Source organism: Vulpes lagopus, chromosome 14 (genome assembly GCF_018345385.1).
Source record: "Vulpes lagopus strain Blue_001 chromosome 14, ASM1834538v1, whole genome shotgun sequence".
In the NCBI taxonomy this organism is placed as follows: domain Eukaryota; kingdom Metazoa; phylum Chordata; class Mammalia; order Carnivora; family Canidae; genus Vulpes; species Vulpes lagopus.
The window spans coordinates 13,120,026-13,140,033 of record NC_054837.1 but is presented as its reverse complement, the minus strand read 5'-3'; the positions used below and the strand labels follow the sequence as shown (position 1 = coordinate 13,140,033).

Sequence of the window (20,008 nt, the reverse complement as noted above, 5' to 3'; positions counted from 1 at the left end):
ATGGCCTCCTGCTCCCGGGTCAATACAAGCTGGAGACGTACATTTCGAGGTCCAAATGTGGGTGAGGGGGATGAAGGGGGGTGTCAGAGTCCCTTGAGGGAAGCTCAGGCAAGGGACCCATCTCCAACCAGTCATGGCACTAGGTGGTCTCGGCTGATCCCATCTCTCCGGGAGTGTCCTTACAACTGCAGAATGCAGGTGCCCCACGGAGGCCCGCCTCTCTTCAGACCCCAGCTCCCTTCCTCACCCCAGGGGAGAACCAAAGACTGGCACAAATGCCACCCTGGTTTGGGAATGTGCAGCTCCACCTGTGGGCACCTTGAAATCTGCTGGGCACTCAGCAGAGCTTGGGCTGCATCAGAGCCCTGTGGCCCCCGCCATTGCTGGGCAACTCTAGAACGGGGAAAATTCCACACCAGCATGATTGCCAGGGATTTTCCATATCCAATAGGTTCACCCTCCTGTCTTACCCCAGCACCCTTCCACAGCCCCAGGAGGCCTGAGCACCCAGGAAAGCCCAAGTCATCCCCTCGGGCGACCCCGATCCCATTCCTGCCTCTGGAAGCACCTCTACCCCACCCTCAAGAAATGCCAGAGCTTAATGTAGCTCTCTCCACCCACAGCAAGGCCCGGCCAAGACAGCCGTCCTGGGTTCTCTGGTCCCTCACTCCCCAAGGGTGGGCCTGCAGCCACAGCCTGAAAAACTTCTACAGGGGCTAAGCACAATGAGGGGCAGAGGGCCAAGGCCCCCAGGTGCCTAGATTGGGGATACATGGAGCCCAGTTCCAAACCCAGACTCTGCCACCTGGGCGCTGTTCCTGACAGCTCTTGGCCCCCTGTGGAGCTATTTAGAAATCCCTGTCTGATCTGGGGAGCTGAGTGACCACCCTGCACCCTGGTTTCTGGCCCTGGCTCTGCTGTGAGGCACTGGCAGTCTGGGCAGAGGCATGTCTCTCCAGGCCTTGGCAAGGGCACTGTCAGGGTTAAGTAGGAAGCTGTAAGGATGGCCCAGCAAAGGTCACAAGTCAGGCTGCTGACAATGCCCATACTGGGGGTTACTACGTGGTTTGGCCCACAAGCCTACAAGGTAAAGCTAGGTACCCTCAACTCCAGCCCCTACAGGTTCTTCAGGCACTGGCTTCCATATTCTGGGCTCACTCCAGCAGCAAGTTATGATGATCATAGTTGCTATTTACAGAGCACCCTACTTACCTGACTCAATTGAGCCTGCATAACATTGTCACTGAACCCTCTGCACCCACCACCCTCCTCCAACCCCTAGAGAGACTCCAGAATTTCTACCTCTCACTTACACAGGAGGAAGCAATGTTCACAGAGGAAAAATACCTGGGCTGGAATGTGAACCAAGGGCAGACTCCACTTCACTGGGTGGCCCTTCTCCAACCCCACGAAGTCTTGTGAACATAGAATTCAACTGGTTCCAAAACTCCAGCAGTTTAATAACAAATGCTTCCCCACCCACACCCCATCACAGCAGCAGAATTACAGGTCCAACCATGGCGTGACGGGGGTGCTGCAGAAAGCCAGGAGGAACAGGAGCAGCTGGTGAGGGGCTGCTCAGGCCCCTACCTCCCATGTCACTGACTCCTGGGAACATCAGAGGCCTCTCCTCTGCCCAGCCACCAACAGGGAGCTCCATCCAACTGTGGCTGGGGTTCCAGCCAGAGAGCGTAAGAGGAAGCCAGCGCCAGCAGGGGGAGGAAGGGGATGAAAACAGAAGAGGCTCTGGTCCTGCCACCAAGCCCGGGTCCTCTGGCCTGCCTGTGCCAAGTCCAGCTGCCAGGAACAGGGCCACGGGCCTCACTCATCAAAAGGCTGCCACCACTCACACTGGCCTGATCTTCTTGGCCTTCTTCTGAGATCTCACAGCCTCATCATGGGCTTTCCGCTTCTCTGCCAGTTTGTTGGCCTGTGAGGATGAAGGGGGGATCAAGCTGTGATTGCAGGGTACTTCTCCTCCTCCTCCTCCAAGCCATCCCTTTATATGTATTTATTTATTTTAAAGGTTTTATTTATTCATGAGAGACACACAGAGAGAGGCAGAGACATAGGCAGAGGGAGAAGCAGGTTCCCTATGGGGAGCCAGATGCAAGGGGAACTCTATTCCAGGAACTCGGATCCCAGGAACTCGGATCACGGTCTGAGCCACCCAAATGCCCCTAGGCCATCCCTTTTTAAAGGCAGAACTTCCAGAAAAGTTAAATAGGCAGTTTACCAGGAGGATAAACAACTATTTGAATAACCTCAGGCAATAAAACAGGTCTTTACCTTTGCTTTTAAGTCTCTATTATTTTATGGGCTCACAACGAATTAGGAGAATCCCAGAGCTGGAGGTAAATGCTCCATTTACCTTCCTCCTTGGGAAAGCTGCATGCCAATCAAACTTTCACCAGGCTGCTGGGGAGGGGTCCACCTGGAACAGCAGTCTTTCCCCTGGGGCCCATCTGGCACTATCTACTACAAAACATTCACAGGCCTTTCAACCTGGCAATTACAAGCCTGCAAATTTACCTTGCAGAGACTTCAGAGGCAGGCAAAGATGTGATGTGCTCAAGGGTGTTTTCTAAGAATGACTCAAAATGAAAAGCAATCTAATCTTATTAGCAGAAAACAAGTCACTTGTATGAGCTCATAGCAAGAAATTCACCCTATGGTTAAATGAAAAACACACTCCCAAACAACATGTGGCACAATGGCTCCAAAATAATGTATTATACACACAAGAGAAACTGGAATACTGTAATTACAGATCATCCCAAAAGCAGGACTGTGAGCCACTTCTACATCATCGATTACAGAACTGTGGCGTGCAGAGAACTTGAATTTTTTTTTTTTTCACAATGAGCATCTATGACTTTGTAAATGAGAGAAACAAAATGGAAATCTAACCCAAACCTCCCATAGTCCCTCCTGCTTTATGCACATCTATTAAGTGGTCATTTGTGAAAGCGGGCACTGAGTCTGCTAGGACAGCCTTGTCCCCAGATTTCAGTAAACTCAGCTGGACAGAGGTGCCTGGGTGGCTCAGCCAGTCAAGCGTCTACCTTTGGCTAAGGTCATGATCTCGGGGTCCTGGGATTGAGTCCTGGGTGGGGCTCCCTGCTCAGGGGGAGCCTGCTTCTCCCCCTTCCTCTGCCTCCCCCCACCCCTCATGCTCGCTTTCTCCCTCAAAAAAAGAAATAAAGTATTTTTAAAACAAAGAAAAGAAAGAGCTAAACGTAAGGAGACTGAAGCCCTGAAGAAAGCCCAGGCACAAACTGCTGACACCAATATGCCCACGCAGACCCTCAGGGGTCAAGCCAGACGGGCAACCTAAGAGAAAGGCTTAGAAATGGCCTGGAGGGGGTTGGGGGGGGGGGAAGAAATGGCCTGGAGTCTGCACAGAGGAGAGTCAGCTGGTTCCAAAGTTCACCTGTGCAGCCACATCCGGTGGCCACACCTGGAGTCTCAGGCAGGTGGCAGGGGCTCACCTCTCGGATTTTGCGCCTCTTGCCAAACATGATCTTGTTATAAAGGTACTTCTCCCGCTTCTTCATCATCATGATGGCCAGGCGCTTGGCTTCATTCTCCTCCTCCTGGGCTAGCCGCTGCTTGTCCTGCAGCTTCACGGTACCTGCTGTCACTTGGGGCTTCTGCAGACATTGGGAGGACACTTGTGGATGCAGGTTTCCCCCCCCCCAACCCCCACCCGTCCCCTGGCTCTTGCCCTCTGGGCAGGGGCTAGCCCCAGTGATGGCCAGTGGGGCTGCTTCCCAGGCTACACCCCAAGTCAGCTTCCCAGTACCTTCTCCTCCATCCTCTGCTCTTCTAGGGCTGTCAGGTGGGCCTCTTCTTCCTTTTCTGAACCAGCCTCTGCATCTTCTTCCTCCTCCTCTTCATTTTCTCCCCCTTCATCACCATCATCATCTTCCTCATCTTCCTCTTCAGATTCGTCTGTATTTCCTATAAACAGCCAGTGACTTGTGAATGCCATGGGAGCCTGCTCTCCTCCTCGCAGGGCGGGAGCTGGGGCCAGTCACCACACTCTTCAGCCATGAAGACATTCCAAAGACAGTGCAGGGCTGTCCCAGTTGTGGTTCCCTCTGGTACGTCTCCCCACAGCCCCAACCTTTTCCAGAGGGCACTCCAGGCCCCCCTTCCTGACCTCTGCCACCTCCTACAAAAATACCAATGACAGCCTCCACAACACTACTGCTTGGTTACTCTGAACATCAAGTAATAGCTGATCGTAGGACACTAATGTTCCTTTCTCCTAAGCCTTAATCCAAAGGTTGATTTAAAGGGCTCTGTACCCCTGCCATCCCATTCTCAAAAGCTTGCCACCTTTGTAACCAAGGGGGGAAACAAGGTGAGGCCAAGGAGTCCAAGGCCAGCCCAGAGGAACCCATCCATCCCATCACCTGGCCCACTCACCTGGGTGCTCTCCCCGCTGCAGGGCCAGCAGCTTCAGCTTCTCAGGAGGGATGTAATCTCCTTCCTTCTCTGACACGAAGGGCGAGAGGTGTGGAGGCAGCTGCACTCCAGGGAAGTAGTCTGCCACGGGGAGGAGGAGCCGAGCATTCACACAGTCAAACACCCACTGGGGCTGCACATAGTACCTGGTGGCAGAGATGAGTCATGGAAGCAACCCGAACCCCCATGGCATCTGGAGCTTGAGACAAACCTCTGCCCCCAGAAACCCACACAGGCAAAGATGAGATCCTTAGGGACATACCTGCCAATAACAGGTGTCTGCTGCCCAGGCCGGTCGACAATCTGGTGGGTGACGCAGGGGTCTGTGACATCATATGTAGCCCCAATGCACAGAGACTTGTCCCAGGATACATCCCCCCCGAAGCTCCTACAGGCACAGGGGGAGACCACAAGAGTATTCAGCAGCATGAAGTGCCTGCCCCAGGACCCAGTGGTTTACAAACTCACTCTCCTAGGACACACCCATCTCTTCCCCACATCAGGATCATTATCAGGCCGACACCTCCAGTGTGGGCCCAGCAGAGCCTGCCCTGAGCCAGTGAGAAAGTGGTGCCAGCTGCCCTCTGACAAGTGCTTCCTGTACGCTCAGGCGCGTGCTCAACATTCTCCACGCCTGCTCTGGTCAATCTACACAACAGCCCTGAAGGGTGGATATTGACACCATCCTGACATTACTGCTGGGCATCCATGGGGGACCCAGACCAGAGTGTGGCAGACACCGTCAGCCTTGTACCTGATTACGAAAGCCAGGGCTTCACGTGGCACCTCGCGGTTCAGGAAGAACTTTAGGCCCTCAAAAAGTTTCTTCTGCTTTTCCTGTGCCTCCAGCTCCTTCCTGCGGTCCTCCTCCTGCACGGTCATCTCCTGCCATGAAGAAACCATGGCACTCTCAGGCCTGTCCACTCCCGCACTGGAGGGCAGAGGCTGGAGATGGTCCCCAACTTCCATCTAGACCCCCCATTCCCAAGCAACCCCCCATCCTGGCACACAGTCCTCACCCCATCAGCAGGAAATTCATCCATCTCAGCCTCCTCCTCCACAGGCACCACCATGCGAGCCAGACTGGCACCGAGGGCCGCCAGTTTCTACGGGAAAGAAAAGGGCTGCTGCTTGCAGGTGGAAGGTCTTGTCTGGGGGCGTGGTCAGGGTGGCAAAGAGGGAGTAGTGACAGTTCTGGGACATCAGGGGGTTTGGGTTCCAAGGGCAAGCCCTAAGCCCACCCATTTAGCCATGCACACCCCCACCCCCAGGCCAGTGACCATCGTCTGAGGGGATGCAGGGCTGGTGCTCTGGAAACTTCTCTCACCTCCATAGAACTCTCCGAGTCCAATGCATAGGTGTCCTCACTGGTCTTCGCCTCTGTTTGGGCCTGACCCTCCAGCTGGGAGGCAGGGGAAAGGTCAGAGGGAGAGGATACCACAGCCCCCGCCTCCACATGGGCAGAGAAGGGCTATGGCCCCCACATGCTAAGAAGGACCTGGGCTGGGCTGGAGCCCTACCTTGGGTGGGTAGTGCAGGTTGAGCGACTGGTAGAGCCGGAAGTTGACGAAACCCAGCAGAGTGGTATAGAACTCAGTGAAGGTGGCCATGACCCTGTAGTCAACGTCCGTTGGGTGCTAGGGGGCACAGATGACCCGTTGGCAGTGTGGGCAAGGTATTGGGGAAAGGTGGCACTGACGACCCACATAGGATACGGGTTCCAGCCCGCCCAGGGCTCCTCCAGAGCGGAACCTGCCCTCAGACCTCCTCTCTGTGAGAAGGGGCTGTATGATGTGTCCCACCACAAGCACTCTGGGGGAGGCTTTGGAGGGTTCCCAAGGGCTAGGGGCATACTGAGGCCTTGCCAGATCCTCAAGCCGCAAAAAGGAAGATCAAAGGAACTGGCTAGCGCTCCCCGCCCTTGCCCCAGCTCCCCACGCACCCTGCAAGTCCCAGTTCAAGCCAGACTTCGGCCACAGAGGCAGCCTTTCAGGGCTGCTGTGGTCAGAGCTCACCCTGCCCTGAATCACCCCACATTCTTCGTTTAACATCTTCTCTGGGGCTCACCTGTTGGCCTCCCCATGCCTAGCCCCACTGCCAGCCCAGCTGGGAGAGGCGGCCCTGCAGCATGCAGTCTGTCTGCCTCGGTGGACAGAACTTGGCATCCTTAAGCCTTGGCAGGAGCACTGGGACAGACACTCAATTCAGCGACTCCAAGCCCAGGTCCCAGCCAGAGTGACATGCATAACTTGAAGACCCAGCACAAGATGGGACAGCTGCCTGGCTCGGCCCCAGGAAGCTCTGGAGGAATGGTGGGAGAAAAGCTGCCTGCTTGGGGCAAAAGCACCTGGCTACCCTCAAAAGCTGCCAACCCAGCAAGCAGGGGACATGGAAAGGGTCATCTTTGCCCTTGAGGAGTTGATAAAGCAGAACAGGGGAAGGATCTGGGGGGCCAGACAAAGTGCTCTGACTCCTGAGCAGCACTGCTCCCCACAACCAGGGAGGCCAGCCCAGCCCTGCTGACCCCTCAGGCCCTGGATAGCACCATATGCCAAACAATGTCAAAACTGGTGGTGATCACAATGTCCCTTTTACGTTGGGCGTGCCCATGACTTTGAGCTGCTTCTCCGTTCTGCCCTTAGGCAGTATGTGAGGGCGCAGGAACCCAGAGGTGCGCCACCTATCCTCCCATTCACCCTCCATCCCTCCACCCCTCCAAGAGCATCTGCCAGGGAAGCATCTGAGGACTAACTCCACTCCGTTCTCCAAAGCGCAGAGCAGGGTCCCTTCACCCACCCACCCTCAATCCCACCCTACTACTTGCCTGGGTCCTACTTTGAGGAGCCCAGCACTAGCTGCTCAGGGGAAGAAGGCACATCAGGGCCTCAGTTATGACACAGGACTGGTCCCCCATCCTCCTGCTGGGAGGAAGTAGTGACAGTGAGCTGGCCAGGGAGGAAGGAGGAATGGACGGCCTGTTCCCTTCCCCCAGGGACAGCTGTGTGGAGGCTGGCCTCGATAGGGCCCTATTCACCACACAGAGGACATACAAAGACCAGTCTGAGCAGTGTGGGGGTGGGACATCAGAGAGAAGGAAAAAGAGGGAGGGCTAGAGAGGAAGGAGGCATGGCAAGAAGACAGGAAGGAAGGAGGAGAAGAGGAGGGACGAGCTGGGGAAGAGGGGATTGTTGAGGGCCAAGTTGCCTCTCACCCATGGACTGCAGCCTGCCCCCACACATCTCCACTGCCCTGTGGCCAGAGCAGGTTCTGGCCTTGGAACCCCGCCAGCCCAGAAAGAAGGGGGAGGGGCCCAGACCCCCAGCTCAGCCTGGAGCACCCGAAAACCTGGTCAGCAAACAGACTGTCCGGCCAGGCTAGCACATTTGCTGGTCAAGGCACAGGCAGGGAACCGGGCCAAATGCAGGCCCACAGGATGACAAGTTAGGTAGGAGAGCCTGGCCAAGACCACGTGGAGGATTAGAGGCTAATATTGCCCCATGAGGAGGCAAAATCAGGATTTCTTTCTGTGAATCCCTGCCAAAAATACTAGTCTAAAACAAGATAAATAGGAAGAAGTGCCATGTGCTAAAAGCTTCTCATATGCTCACCCTCCCCCACCTCCTCCACTCTGCCAGCCCTGGAGGGGAGTCAGGAGAAGCTGAGGAGTTCAGCAAAACAATGTGGCTAAGGTCTGGGAGCCACTAGTGGCAAGGGGGACAACGACCCCATGGATCTGAGGGTAGGACTGGGCTCTGCCACTGTCCAAGCTTTGACAGCTGCTCCCTGTTCACTCAGCAATTCCAAAGGGCCAAGCACCAGGCACTTTGAAAGTTTTTTTTTCCTTAAATCCTCAGAACAAGGCTTAGAAAGGCACATTACTGGCTGAGGCACAGAGAGGTGCAGAAACATGTCCGAGGTCACCCAGCTGGGAAGACTGGAGACAGGCTGGCTCCAGCTCTTACTACGATGCTGTGTGCTACATTCCTCACCCCCCACATCCCACCCCCGGCTGCACTCGGGAACCCAGCACATGCTGGACTATACAGGACAACAAAATCCCCCCTCCGCCCAAGTCCTGTCTACAAGCCAGAGAAGGAGCAACGGCCCAGCACAAGACCCCACCTTCCCTTCCCCACAGGCATACTCACATCATGGGAGAAGGCATAGGGCGTGATCCACACAATGGGCTGCCCCAGCACCTCAGCCTGGTAGTAAATGCCTTTGATGGAAAGGAAGACCTGAGGGGAGGGGATGGTATGGTGAAAGGCACTGGGAGGCAGGGTTGGTAGCAGAGCGGGCCCCCTGCCCCCAGGCAGCCCTGGGCTAACCTTGCGCAGGGCACGGGCAGCAATGACGTAGTGCAGGAACTCCACTGTGAGCCGGCGGCACAGCTGAATGGTCTGTACATGGCACTTGCCAGTCCGTGGGAAGGTGGAGAAGAGGAAGCACATGGAGAGGGCATCATCCAGGTCCCGCAGAGCATCTATGAATGTGGGGTACCTGCAGGGCCAGGAGGGCAGTGCTCACAGGCTCAGTCAGCCTAGGCTCCAAGGGGGGCCCTGAACTCCTTGTCCACTCTTGTCAGTCGCTCCAGTGGCCCCATTCCTAAGCAGGCCTAGCCACTACCACCTCCTGACCACAGAGTTAGGCAATACCCAGGGGCCTGGCAGTGCCAGCTTCCCCATAGCCTTGGGAGGAAGCACAAAATGAGGACCCACTTCAGAGCCCACTTAGCTCTGAGGATCAGAGAAATCCCAATGAGGGTCCTAAAGACACTCACTGCACATCAAGGACTCAGTCTGGACCTACTTCTCTTTGTGATCAAAGAGCGTAAATTGAGTCAGTGTCTAACTCTTTTTCAAAGTGGTAACCATAGTCCGAAGCAAATATATCTGGATGTCCAAAACAGAAAGCAGAAAAATGTGACCTAGTGGGTCAAGGTGGAGGATGGGGGCTGGAATACACTCAGCTACACTTATGGCTGGGCCCAACCACAGGTCACCACAGTGAGTTACATCTTGTCCCTCATCACTCAGCCCTCTGTCTAGTTTGCAGAACCAATTAGAACCAGATGGCAGGGAAGCCTGGGTGGCTCAGTGGTTAAGCGCCTGCCTTTGGCTCAGGTTGTAGTCCCAGGATCCGGGATAGAGTCCCGCATCAGGCTCCCCAGGAGGAGTCTGCTTCTCCCTCTGCCTGTGTCTCTGCCTCTCTCTCAGTCTCTGTGTCTCATGAATAAATAAATAAGTCTAAAACAAAAACAAAAACAAAAAAGAACCAGATGACAAAAATACTGGAATTTTTTCAGTCCTGGGCCAGGAAAAGCCAGAGCAAGAAAGCACTTCCAGGATTCCTGTGGCAAATGGGGAAGCTGACAAGAACAAGCGACCCTCGGCAGGATCAACTACTTCGTGGCTGCCCTGCTGAGGGATGAGGGCCCAGGTCATGGAGGAGACACTGGGGTATGTGTAATAATACTTGGATTTCAGCCCTAGCTGTGACCCAGGATGGGTCACTTGGCCTCACCCAAGCCCAGTGATTTCACTTGGAAAATGACTGCTGGGCCAAACAGTTGGTTTCGAACTGGGCTCGTGTAACTCCCTGGAAATGCCTAAGGACAAGTAGACAGACAGAGCTTCAGGTCTCCCTCCCCTAGCCAGGACAATTTTGGGAGCCCCAGCATGCAAAATGCCCTCCAGAAAGCTGTCTTTTACAGAAGTGTTCTGCTGCTTCAAAAAGGGACTCTGAAAGCCACAAGACCAGAGATGGCCTGGTCCTTCCAGCCCTAGGTGGTATCACTCCCTGCAATGTGTCAGGAGGAATCTGCCAGTCTTCAAACCATACTGAGATGGAAGAAAGCCTGCAGGGACCTCTCCAAAGACCACAAGAGGAGAGGCATCTGGCTTTCTGGTGGGCAGGCAACCTCAATCTGGTGCCTCAAAGTTTCCTCTGTCTCATGTACAAACCCACCAACCCAGCCAGGACCTTTGTAGAAACAGCACCAACTATTTCTGAGCCATCTGCCTTTTTTTTTTTTTAAACGATGGCTAAGGAGATGGAGGTGACACAGATTTGGAACACCATAACCACACTGCCACCTGGTGTGGGCATGAATCCAGACACTTGGCTTTTTTTCTCGTGCAAGTTTTGCATTTGTTCCACACAACAGCTGCGTGCCCCAGACATGACAGGAGCTATCGTCTCTCTCTAAGAGGAGAGCTTGCTCAGAGCAGGAACTGTTCCCAGGCCGCCCAGCTTGCAGGCTGCAGAGCTGTGGTGAGAACACCACATGTCTGACTCCTCTGCTGGGGTTCTCTCCATGCTAGCCCATGGCAGGCCTGACTTAGTGCAGCCAAGTCCATCCAGCCTGGAACAAGTGTTTCTAGGCTGTCAGCCCCCAAGAGAAGATGGACATTCATTAGCCCAGGATTTCTGAACCTTACCACTACTGACAATTTGGGCTGGTTGTCCTGTGAGGCAGGGATTATCCTGTGTACTGTAGGGTGTTTAGCAGCATCCCTGGTCTTTACCCATTAAACACCAGTAGGACTCCTTCCCCTGCCCCATATCCAGTCATGAGAACCACAAATGTCTCTAGGTATTGCCAAATGTCTCCTGGGGACCAAACTATTACTGGTTAAGAACCACTGACTTAGCCAATGGATGAGTAGGACTGCTGAGAAGACTGGACAAGAATACTCAAGGTCAGAGGCACCCACGTCTGCACATCTGCTCATGTGCCTGAGGTGCAATCCCAGAACTTTGGCTCTCGATCACCACAGGGCCTTTGCACCTGCTGTTTCCTTTATTTCTCTTGGCTAGTTCAAACATCTGCCCCCAGACACCTACTCTGACAAGCCTATAAGTAACGTATGTCCTCTCAGTCCCTTCATGCAGTTAGCATCCCATATGGCGCTTGCTGTGACTTGTTTTTTTTTTTTTTTTTTTGGTTTAAGATTTTTAATTTATTCATGATACATAGAGAGAGAGAGGCCGAGACACAGGCAGAGGGAGAAGCAGGCTCCATGCAGGGAGCCGGATGTGGGACTCAATCCTGGGACTTCAGGATCATGCCCTAGGCTGAAGGCAGGCACTAAACCACTGAGCCACCCAGGGATCCCCACTTGCTGTGACTTGTAATTATTCTAGCAATTTGTTTGGTTTTTTGGACTGCTTCCTCCAAAAGGATGCCAGCAACTTGAGCAGGGTCTTGGTCTTAGTCCCAGTTTTATGACTGAATTCCCAACTCACCGCTCCTTGACAATGTGGTCAAGTTTGTAGTTGGGCTTGTTGTCCTTTAGACGCTCCACAGTGTTCCACTCACTCTTCCCATATGCCTTCCGGAGCTTTCGGACAAACACCTGGGAAAGAGGAGGAGATCATTGACACTGGGGCCAAGGGCCTCTTCCACTAAAGTGGGATACATGGAACGGGAGGACTCTCAAGGCCTCCTGAAGCTGATCACAGCTATCTGATTGTGCCATCTGATCCCCTCAGCCCAGGATGTATAAAACAGTGAACTACAAAAAATATCAAAACTGACCCACACAGATGAGCAGAGCCAGACCAATATACCATTGTAATGGATAACCAGAGATAACCACTCAGATGCGCTGACTCCACACGTTTACATGAATACATGTTTTCAGCCCTATTTTCCAACAGAGGCCAAGTGACCCCTTGGCAGGGCAGCTCAGCGCCAGGAAAGCTGGCCTTCATTTTTAGCACCAGTCTGTATAGGCATGAAATAAGCCACGGGCCCAGGTATGGGCCCAGAATGTCCTCCGAATCAATTGATTTCTTCCCTACTCTTGGTCAGGCTTACCCTTGGCACCCTTCAGAGGCTCTAAGGCTACATCTGCTGAATAGTCACGACAGCCATTACCCACAACGGGCCCACTTCCAATGCAGTAAGTTTACGTAGCTAAAAAACCCAGAAGCAAAACAGAGCCAGCCATCTACCTCATGGACTTGGGTAAGAGGGCCAGAAGCAGGTGCTGGCCAGTCTCCTGTAGCCACCAAGTGGCGCCTCAAGCCCCCCACCCCCACCCCCCAGGGCTCAGCCTGGCCCTGCCACTCTACAAAGGTTTCAGTAACAGCAGTGTACTTTCAATTACCAGCATTTGGTCTAATGAGGTTTCTACTTTCCCCGTGGGATTTAAGCATTTAATAGTTTCCATTTATGGAATGGAAAGCTTGGTCTCCTGGGAGCAATTCCAGAAAGAATTTGAAAAGGAGCAGTTTCTTTGGGCAGAGAAGAATACACCCAAGAGTCCCTGAAATAGTACCATCTTTGCTTCAGAGGCAATAAATTTATTTTCCAAAGGACCAGGGGAAAGGTACAACAGGTAAAAAGCATTAATCATTTGCCAGGTTCCGTGTAAATGATTTCCACACGTGATCTCAGTTAATCCTCAAGACATTCCTTTGAGGTAGAATTACCTCACCCTTCTACAGGCTTGCTCAGAGAGGTTAAACAATCTGCCCAAGGTCACAGTTGGTGGGTCACAGAGCAGTGATGGACCCCATCCAGACCACAGAATCCAGGCCTCACCTTGTACTCCCGGAACTTGTTGACAATGGGTTCATGGAGGAGGAACTTGATGTCTTTAAGAAGGTAAAAAGTTCGGGCTGCTGTAGAGCCTTTGTTAACCTTCTTCTTATGTTTGGGTTCATGAGGATAAATTCCCTTCAGGATGCACAGCCGCCTGGAAGATAAAGGCCATTCCTTTTGTCAGTAAACATGCTGAGCACTGGCCACAGCAGGCCTGCAAAACAGCAGTGAACAGGTAAAACAGGGGCCCTACCCTTGGAGAATTCATGTTCCTGTCCAGGATCTGACAATCATAAGCCCCGAAAATCACCTAATGCAGACTTGTCACATGTACCAGAAAGGAAACAATCAGGATGTTGACAGAGGCCAGATGGCAGGTACCTCTTTTAGCAGAGGGAGTCAAGAAAGGCCTTGCTGAGAAACCAACATTTCAGACATATAAAAAGTTGAGGGAAAAGCATCCTAGAAGGACAAAGGCTGTAAGGGTGGAAGTGCTGGGTGACTAAAAGTGAGCCACACAGCAGGGCTCAAGGATGTGGGAAACTGTGGACTGGACTCTAAGAGGAGCTGAGGACCCCTAGCTGCAGGATCAGGGGTCTTTTCTGCCAGAAGGGAAGGGATGGGTGACAAAGACCCAGCCAGAGAATAGCAATGCACTGTACCAGTAGGCCTATTCTGATGACCCAGAGTGGCATGACCCATTCTCCAGCTTCCCTACAGACCCACACCTGGCAAAGCACAGCTTATTAAAGCAAAGCCAGACAAGAAAGAGGAGGGCTATCAGGATTCTAGACAGAGTTTGTGGTAGCACAGGTAAGATAGGAAGGCAGCTGAGTTTTCACCATCACTGAGTGTGACTCACTGTCCAGGCACCCCGACTCAGTTCCTCTATTCCAATCTCCTCCAGCCTCACCTGAAGTCAGCCAGGCTCAGCTGCAGCTTCTTCCGGGCTTTGTTTCGGGTGATGTAGTTGGTGGCAGAGCCTCGTTCGTACTTGGGGAGAAAAAAAAAAATAGCTGACCATTAGCAACAATTGCAGTGAGGACAATCTCTGGGCATGCCTCATGCCAGAGGCAACTATCACTGTGGCCAAGTAACCAAGAGGCTTCTGGGGCAGGAAATGCTATAGGAAGGGAGTCCACCTGCCTGAACAAGCTCTCCTGCACTGTCCTTACAGTAATCAGTGTAAAGGACACATACATCTGCATGATACTGGGGGCCATGAAGTTGCTATGGATCAGGTGTTATGCTTGGTAGTAGCTCTAAGTACTGGCTGCTGTGATTAATGATTTCCACACATTATTTCATTTACTCCTCACAACCCCATGGCATCGGTGCCATTAAAATTCTCATTTTACTGAGAAGAAACAGGCTCAGTAAAATAACCTATCCAAGTCACATAGTTTTTTTAGGGGCTGGGATTCAAACACAGGTCTGAGTCCTGAGCCTCAGGGCCTAATCCCCTAAGCCAGTTTTTTCAACTTTTTCATTATGACCAACACCTACCACTAGAAGCCTTTTTAGACCACGCTCCCCCTTAATCGTCCCCTCTCACAACCCCATGAAATGTTAATACTACAAACATACCAGACCTATAATGTAATGTGGTCTTTTCTGTTTGTTTAATTTACAGAAAAGAGAGCACGTGCACACACACGGAAGGAGAGGCAAAGAAGAGACTATTCAGCAGACCCCCCTCTGAGTGTGGAGCCCCGACATGGGGCTAGATCCCATGACCCTGAGATCATGACCTGAGTCAAAGAGTCAGAAGCTTAATCGACTGAGCCATCCAAATACCTGTGTAATGTGGTCTTTTTAAAGGGCCATAAACCATTGAAATATCTAAGTCCCCTTCAACTAATTTTTGTTCCCTTATGAGTGATATCCAGTTGAAAATGCACGCTCTAAGCCAAAGCCTCTTCCTTCCACCATTCATTCATTTAACAGAAAATAAGAGAACCTCTACTGTGTTCCAAGTATTAAGTATTAAGCTAGATGCTATGAGGGCAATGAAGACAGAAGGCCTGGTCTCTACCTACCCCCAAGGAGCATACAATCTGATGCAACCATGTGGATGTCTGTAGTGCCAAGATGCTGCCTCATGGTCGCATCTCTGTATCAATGATAAAGAGCAGCAGTACATTGTACCAGGAATGTCTTTCAAAACAAGATCATCCTCTGCAGTAAGACAGCAGGTACCTTGATGGCCAGTCCAGCTCTAAAGAGAGAAACCTATAGCCCCTTTAAAGTATGTTTATTTTTTTTAACGTTCTTAGTTTATTAATCTTCTCATGAAAAATCTGCACAATCACCTCAGATAAAGCCACTGCAGAATCTTTACTCCTTCTGTTGTCCAATCTCCAGCTCACTTTTTGCCAGTACCAACGTTGGCTTTTGCAGTCGCCCTGACTTTCTTCATTCTGTTTTTGTGTCCTTTGCGCTGTTTTCTTGAAGTCTGTTTCTTCTCATACAAGCCATGTTTTGCAAGTCTATGTTTGGGTTCATTTTTCTTTGCATAATCCAAGGAATCATAAATCATGCCAAAGCCAGTTGTCTTGCCACCACCAAAATGGGTCCTGAATCCAAATACAAATATGACATCTGGTGTGGTCTTGTACATTTTGGCTAGTTTTTCCCGAATTTCTGTCTTAGGTACTGTTGCCTTCCCGGGGAGAAGAACATCAATGACCATCTGTTTCCGCTGAAGCAGTTGGTTGGTCATGAACTTCCTGGTCTGGATAGTTACTGTGTTGTTCATGATGGCGGCCGAGCTTTAAGCCAAAAGTATGTTTATAACCCTTCACTGTCTTACTGCTCCCTGTCACAAAATACACCATTTATTCTTTCCTCCAGACATTGTTTACTGGAGATACAAAGATGAGCTTCAGTCTGTCTCAGAAAGCTAACTGTTCATTAAAAGTGTTTTCCGTAGCCTTACATCACACATGTGTCTGTCATCATGCTTATTATTTTAAACATCAAGTGGTTAAGTAGTTCTCAATTGGGATGGTTTTACTCCCTGGCTGTGTATGGGATGGAAGGAAGGGAATTAGGCATTTTGGATTGTTGAGTGCCATTGGCATCTAGTGTGTAAGAGGTCAAGATGTTACTAAACACCCTATGATGCACAGGACAGCACTCTACAACAAAGCATTATCTGGCTCAAAATGCTTGTGAAACCCAGCATTAAAAACTGTCATGATCTGAGGTGCCTGGGTGACTCAGTCAGTCAATCATCTGCCTTTGACTTGGGTCATGATCCAGGGTCCTGGGACAGAGCCCTATGTCAGGCTCCCTCCTCGGCAGGGAGCCTGCTTCTTCCTCTACCTCCCTGCTCATGCTCTCTCTCAAGTAAAATCTTAAAAACAAAAAACAAAAAAAACCCTGTCGTGGTTTGTTTACATAGCTGCATCCATGTTGCAAGGGAAGATTATCCATCTTACTTATTTATTTATTCATTTATTTTAGAGGATTTTATTTATTTATTCATGAGAGACACAGAATGAGAGGCAGAGACATAGGTGGAGGAAGAAGCAGGCTCCTTACAAGGAGCCCGTTGTGGGACTCAATCCTGGAACTCCAGGATCATGCCCTGAGGCCGAAGGCAGATGCTCAACCGCTGAACCACCCAGGCATCCCTCCATCTTATATATTTGTAATTCCAGACACTAGCACTTACTGGTTGTTCAATAGCGTGCTGGGTTAAACATAAACAACAGAAACTTACAATCTGAAGGAAACACGAAGCAACTGCATCTTCCTCACTTTCACCCCTTCCCCAATCTTTTCATACCACTAAGGTGATCCTCCATAGAGCAACAAACAAATCCTTGAAAAAGCGACCATGGTACTTCCCCTTTAGTTGAGGCCTTCTGCACTTGGAATAAAAACCAAGCTCCTCACGGTGGCTCACAGGCCTTCCACATCTGGTCCCTGTCTAACCTTAACCTCACCAAATGCCATTCTTCCCTTGGTTTACCACGTTTACCATATTTGATGTCCTTTTTTGTCCTTTTACCATATTTACCATATTTGATGTCCATATTTGATGTCCACACTTTGATGTCCTTCTAATTTTCTGCACACAGAAAGCCTTTCCCACCTAACAGTCTTGCTACTGAGTTTCCCCTCAGGTTTGCTCGCTAAGAACTCCCAGGCCCCAGAACCCATCTGAGATCTTCTGATCTTTCGGATTTCAGCCCAAACGTTGAGTTAGAGAGACCTTCCAACACGACACTAACCGAAGTAAGTATTCTTTTATATTCTCCGCTCTTCTCTTTCATATCACATTTAACAATCTGTGATCGTTTCATTTGGTTGTTCAGTGTTAACCCTCTTTCCTCGCTAGAAAGTGAGCTCGGGGAAGGCAGGGACCACATCTGACTGTTTATGTTTCCCTCCCCAGCATCCAAGGCAGGTTTAACAGGGAAGGGAATAACGAGTTTTGGAGATCATAAACTTGACGGAATAGTAAACTTTACGTAACGTTTATTATTGTTTCAGTAAACAGTTGTCTTCCGGCCCGGTCTGCATTTGGAGTGAAGCTTTCCTTCGCAATTCCCAACTTTCATTTACAGCCCTACTCCAAAGTTCTTTCCCGGACTTCATCGGACGAGTACTGCCACCCTCGCCCATCCTCGGACCCCTTCTCATAGTTGTCTCTCATCGCATAGGTCACAGCCGTTTCTGAACACCTGAGGGGCCACGGCCGGGAAAGGTCCAGTCCCCTGGCTCCCTCGCTCCCATCTGCCGCCCGGCCCCCCTCTCCCCAGCCCCACCCCGCCGGGGATACCGCCTCATTCACCTTCTTCTTCTCCAGGCCTCCCATAGCTCCACGTTGAAGGGTCTACCAGCGCCGCGCGGACTGACAGCGCCACTTCCTCTCGCACGTGCCCTGCCTAGGGCCCCGAGGCCCCCACGCCGCGGGTCTGTGCGGGCTGCCCGATGATGTGCCTGAACGAGTCTTGGGCAATATTTGGCTTTCCTCCTCGAAAACATACAACTGAGCTTTCTGAAAAAGATCACCGAGGCCTCTCTTTAGAGTTCTTTCTCATCTGTGAACATATGACAGTCAGTTTTCATGTTTAAACGAACACAGATATTCAGGCGTTTCTATAACCATCCTGGGGACGCTCGCTTGATTTTTAATAGAACCCCGTTGCATGTTGGGATGCAGGGGGGCGGAAGGCTTGGCGACAGCGCAGTACCTTCTGGGATGCAGAGGACAACGTCGCTGGGAGGTGCGCGAGCGCCGGTCGCGTTGTCACGGTAACGGTTGCTAGGCACCGTGGGAACTAGGCTCCTCCCGAGGAAAAGCGGCCGCCGGGGGCGCTGACTGAAGCTGGGTTGTGTTTTCCGGGGGCGGCCGGGGGGCTTTGCCTTTGGTTCATTGGCTCTTAGGGGGATGAAGCAGATCAAAAGCAGAATTTTTTCTTCAGAGAAGTATAGTGACCCTAGAAGCCACTTTTCTGTTGCGAGCCTTAGCGGTGAAGTGACAAATGACAAAAGGCGAAGCAGAGCTATAGAACTCTGGTATATATATATATATTTTAAAGATTTTATTTATTTATTCATGAGAGAGAGAGAAAGACCTAGGCCGAGAGAAGCAGCTTCCCCAGGGGCGCCTGACGCCCTGAGCTGAAGGCGGACGCTCAACCACTGAGCCACCCAGGCGTCCCTGTGGTATATTTTAAATGTATATTCAGCATGTTTGAGCTTTACTTTCCATATTGTGTTCCTCAAAGGATAATTATGAGGATTATACAAATCTTCACACCACCTTTGGATGGTGTGTGATGTGGAGACCAAAGGCGAAAGAAATACAGGAAAAAAACCTAAATTTCCGTATAATGTACATCCCATTGACAAGTACTTGGGACAGACAGGGTGACCTTCCTCCAGGAACTCAGCTGCCTCAACGTTAACACTTTGCTAGAGGCAAACAGGCAACCTTAGGGACGCCTGGGTGGCTCAGCGGTTGAGCATCTGCCTTTCACTCAGGGCCTGATCCTGGAGACCCCAACATCTTACATCATTTTGCTGTCCCAACAGGCAGCCTGAGTCTTCCTCATCTGGACTCCGAGCTTGGGTGCAAACTTGCTAAGTGCTTTCTCTTCTCTTTCTTTACTTTCATTTCACAGCTTTTCAAGGAGTATGGTCTTACTGGAACACTTTCACGTCAATTGCTCAGGCTGCAATCTTCTACCTTGTGGCAGCTCTATGGGGAGGAAAAAGCCTGCCTCTTGGCTGGAAGTTTGTCCCCTGGCCCGAATGGTAATAAGACCCAGAAGCTTGATGTCTTCTCTTCATTTCTGTCCTTATACAAAATTGTCTTGGTCGGGGGGCGGGGAGGCACGGGACAGCCACCTAAGTCACTAGGCCAGCTGCCAATCTTAAGACTCTCCTGTGAGGTTTCCTCATTGGTCTAATGAGGTCCCCTCCACATCTCTGATTAAGCCACTTGTGGCTGTGAGACCTGCACTCGGAGCCAGCCAAAACCAGTACCTGATTGAATTCAACCCAGGACCATTTCCTAGGGAAGTTAGCTGTAAGAACCACCTGCGTTAGAATGTCACTTAGATCATGATGGATTTCTACCTTAAGTGTTTTCCATCAATGTCCCCTTCTAACTACTTAAATGACAAATTTGGTAATTTCCCCTTGTAAAACTTTTGTAGTGTTTTCCTTGGGTTAAAAAGGGAAGGTTCTTCATGGCAAGGCAAAGCATGGCACGGTATCTCAGTCCATACACCAGCACCCATTTGAAGTCTAGAATGAAACGCCAGTATTCCCTCCTACAGGGCAGGGTGGTGATCATAGCGATTTCATTGAAGGACACCTCACGTCACTTTGACACCCGGAACCTCCCATATAGCTTGTGTGGCAAGCCACTCAGAAACCAGGGGGTGATTTTCTTGGCAATTGACCTCTCCAGTTCCCAAGGACTCTCCCTTGGAATGCTTTTTAACTCACTGTAAACGCAAT

The 20,008-nt window shown here is 51.2% G+C and overlaps 2 protein-coding genes across 3 annotated transcripts; both read right to left on the bottom strand.

The window, feature by feature from the left end:
* Positions 1-1,439: 1,439 nt before the first annotated feature.
* Positions 1,440-17,911, bottom strand: PES1 (pescadillo ribosomal biogenesis factor 1). Of its 2 annotated transcripts, XM_041729119.1 has the most exons (15): positions 17,829-17,911; positions 13,938-14,017; positions 13,025-13,178; positions 11,722-11,831; positions 8,802-8,973; positions 8,622-8,711; positions 5,994-6,110; positions 5,801-5,875; positions 5,493-5,579; positions 5,228-5,358; positions 4,736-4,861; positions 4,435-4,619; positions 3,806-3,963; positions 3,492-3,653; positions 1,440-1,930 (listed from the first exon to the last, which is right to left on the bottom strand). In XM_041729119.1, the coding sequence occupies exons 1-15, from the start codon at positions 17,850-17,852 to the stop codon at positions 1,847-1,849; spliced, it is 1,755 nt and encodes a 584-aa protein (XP_041585053.1). In that variant the 5' UTR covers positions 17,853-17,911; the 3' UTR covers positions 1,440-1,846. The 2 variants fall into 2 exon arrangements, with proteins under 2 accessions (XP_041585053.1, XP_041585054.1); XM_041729120.1 differs by lacking the exon at positions 5,994-6,110.
* Positions 15,359-16,326, bottom strand: LOC121475649 (40S ribosomal protein S24-like). Its single transcript, XM_041729125.1, has one exon. The coding sequence runs from the start codon at positions 15,780-15,782 to the stop codon at positions 15,390-15,392; it is 393 nt and encodes a 130-aa protein (XP_041585059.1). The 5' UTR covers positions 15,783-16,326; the 3' UTR covers positions 15,359-15,389.
* Positions 17,912-20,008: the final 2,097 nt, after the last annotated feature.

Coding starts and splice junctions, on each gene's coding strand:
- LOC121475649 (XM_041729125.1), bottom strand. CDS start 15,782: ATGAACAACACAGTAACTATCCAGACCAGGAAGTTCATGACCAACCAA.
- PES1 (XM_041729119.1), bottom strand. CDS start 17,852: ATGGGAGGCCTGGAGAAGAAGAAG. Junction 5,876..5,993: donor ACCTGCACTACCCACCCAAG/GTAGGGCTCCAG, acceptor CCTGCCTCCCAG/CTGGAGGGTCAGGCCCAAAC. Junction 3,654..3,805: donor AGCAGAGGATGGAGGAGAAG/GTACTGGGAAGC, acceptor CAATGTCTGCAG/AAGCCCCAAGTGACAGCAGG.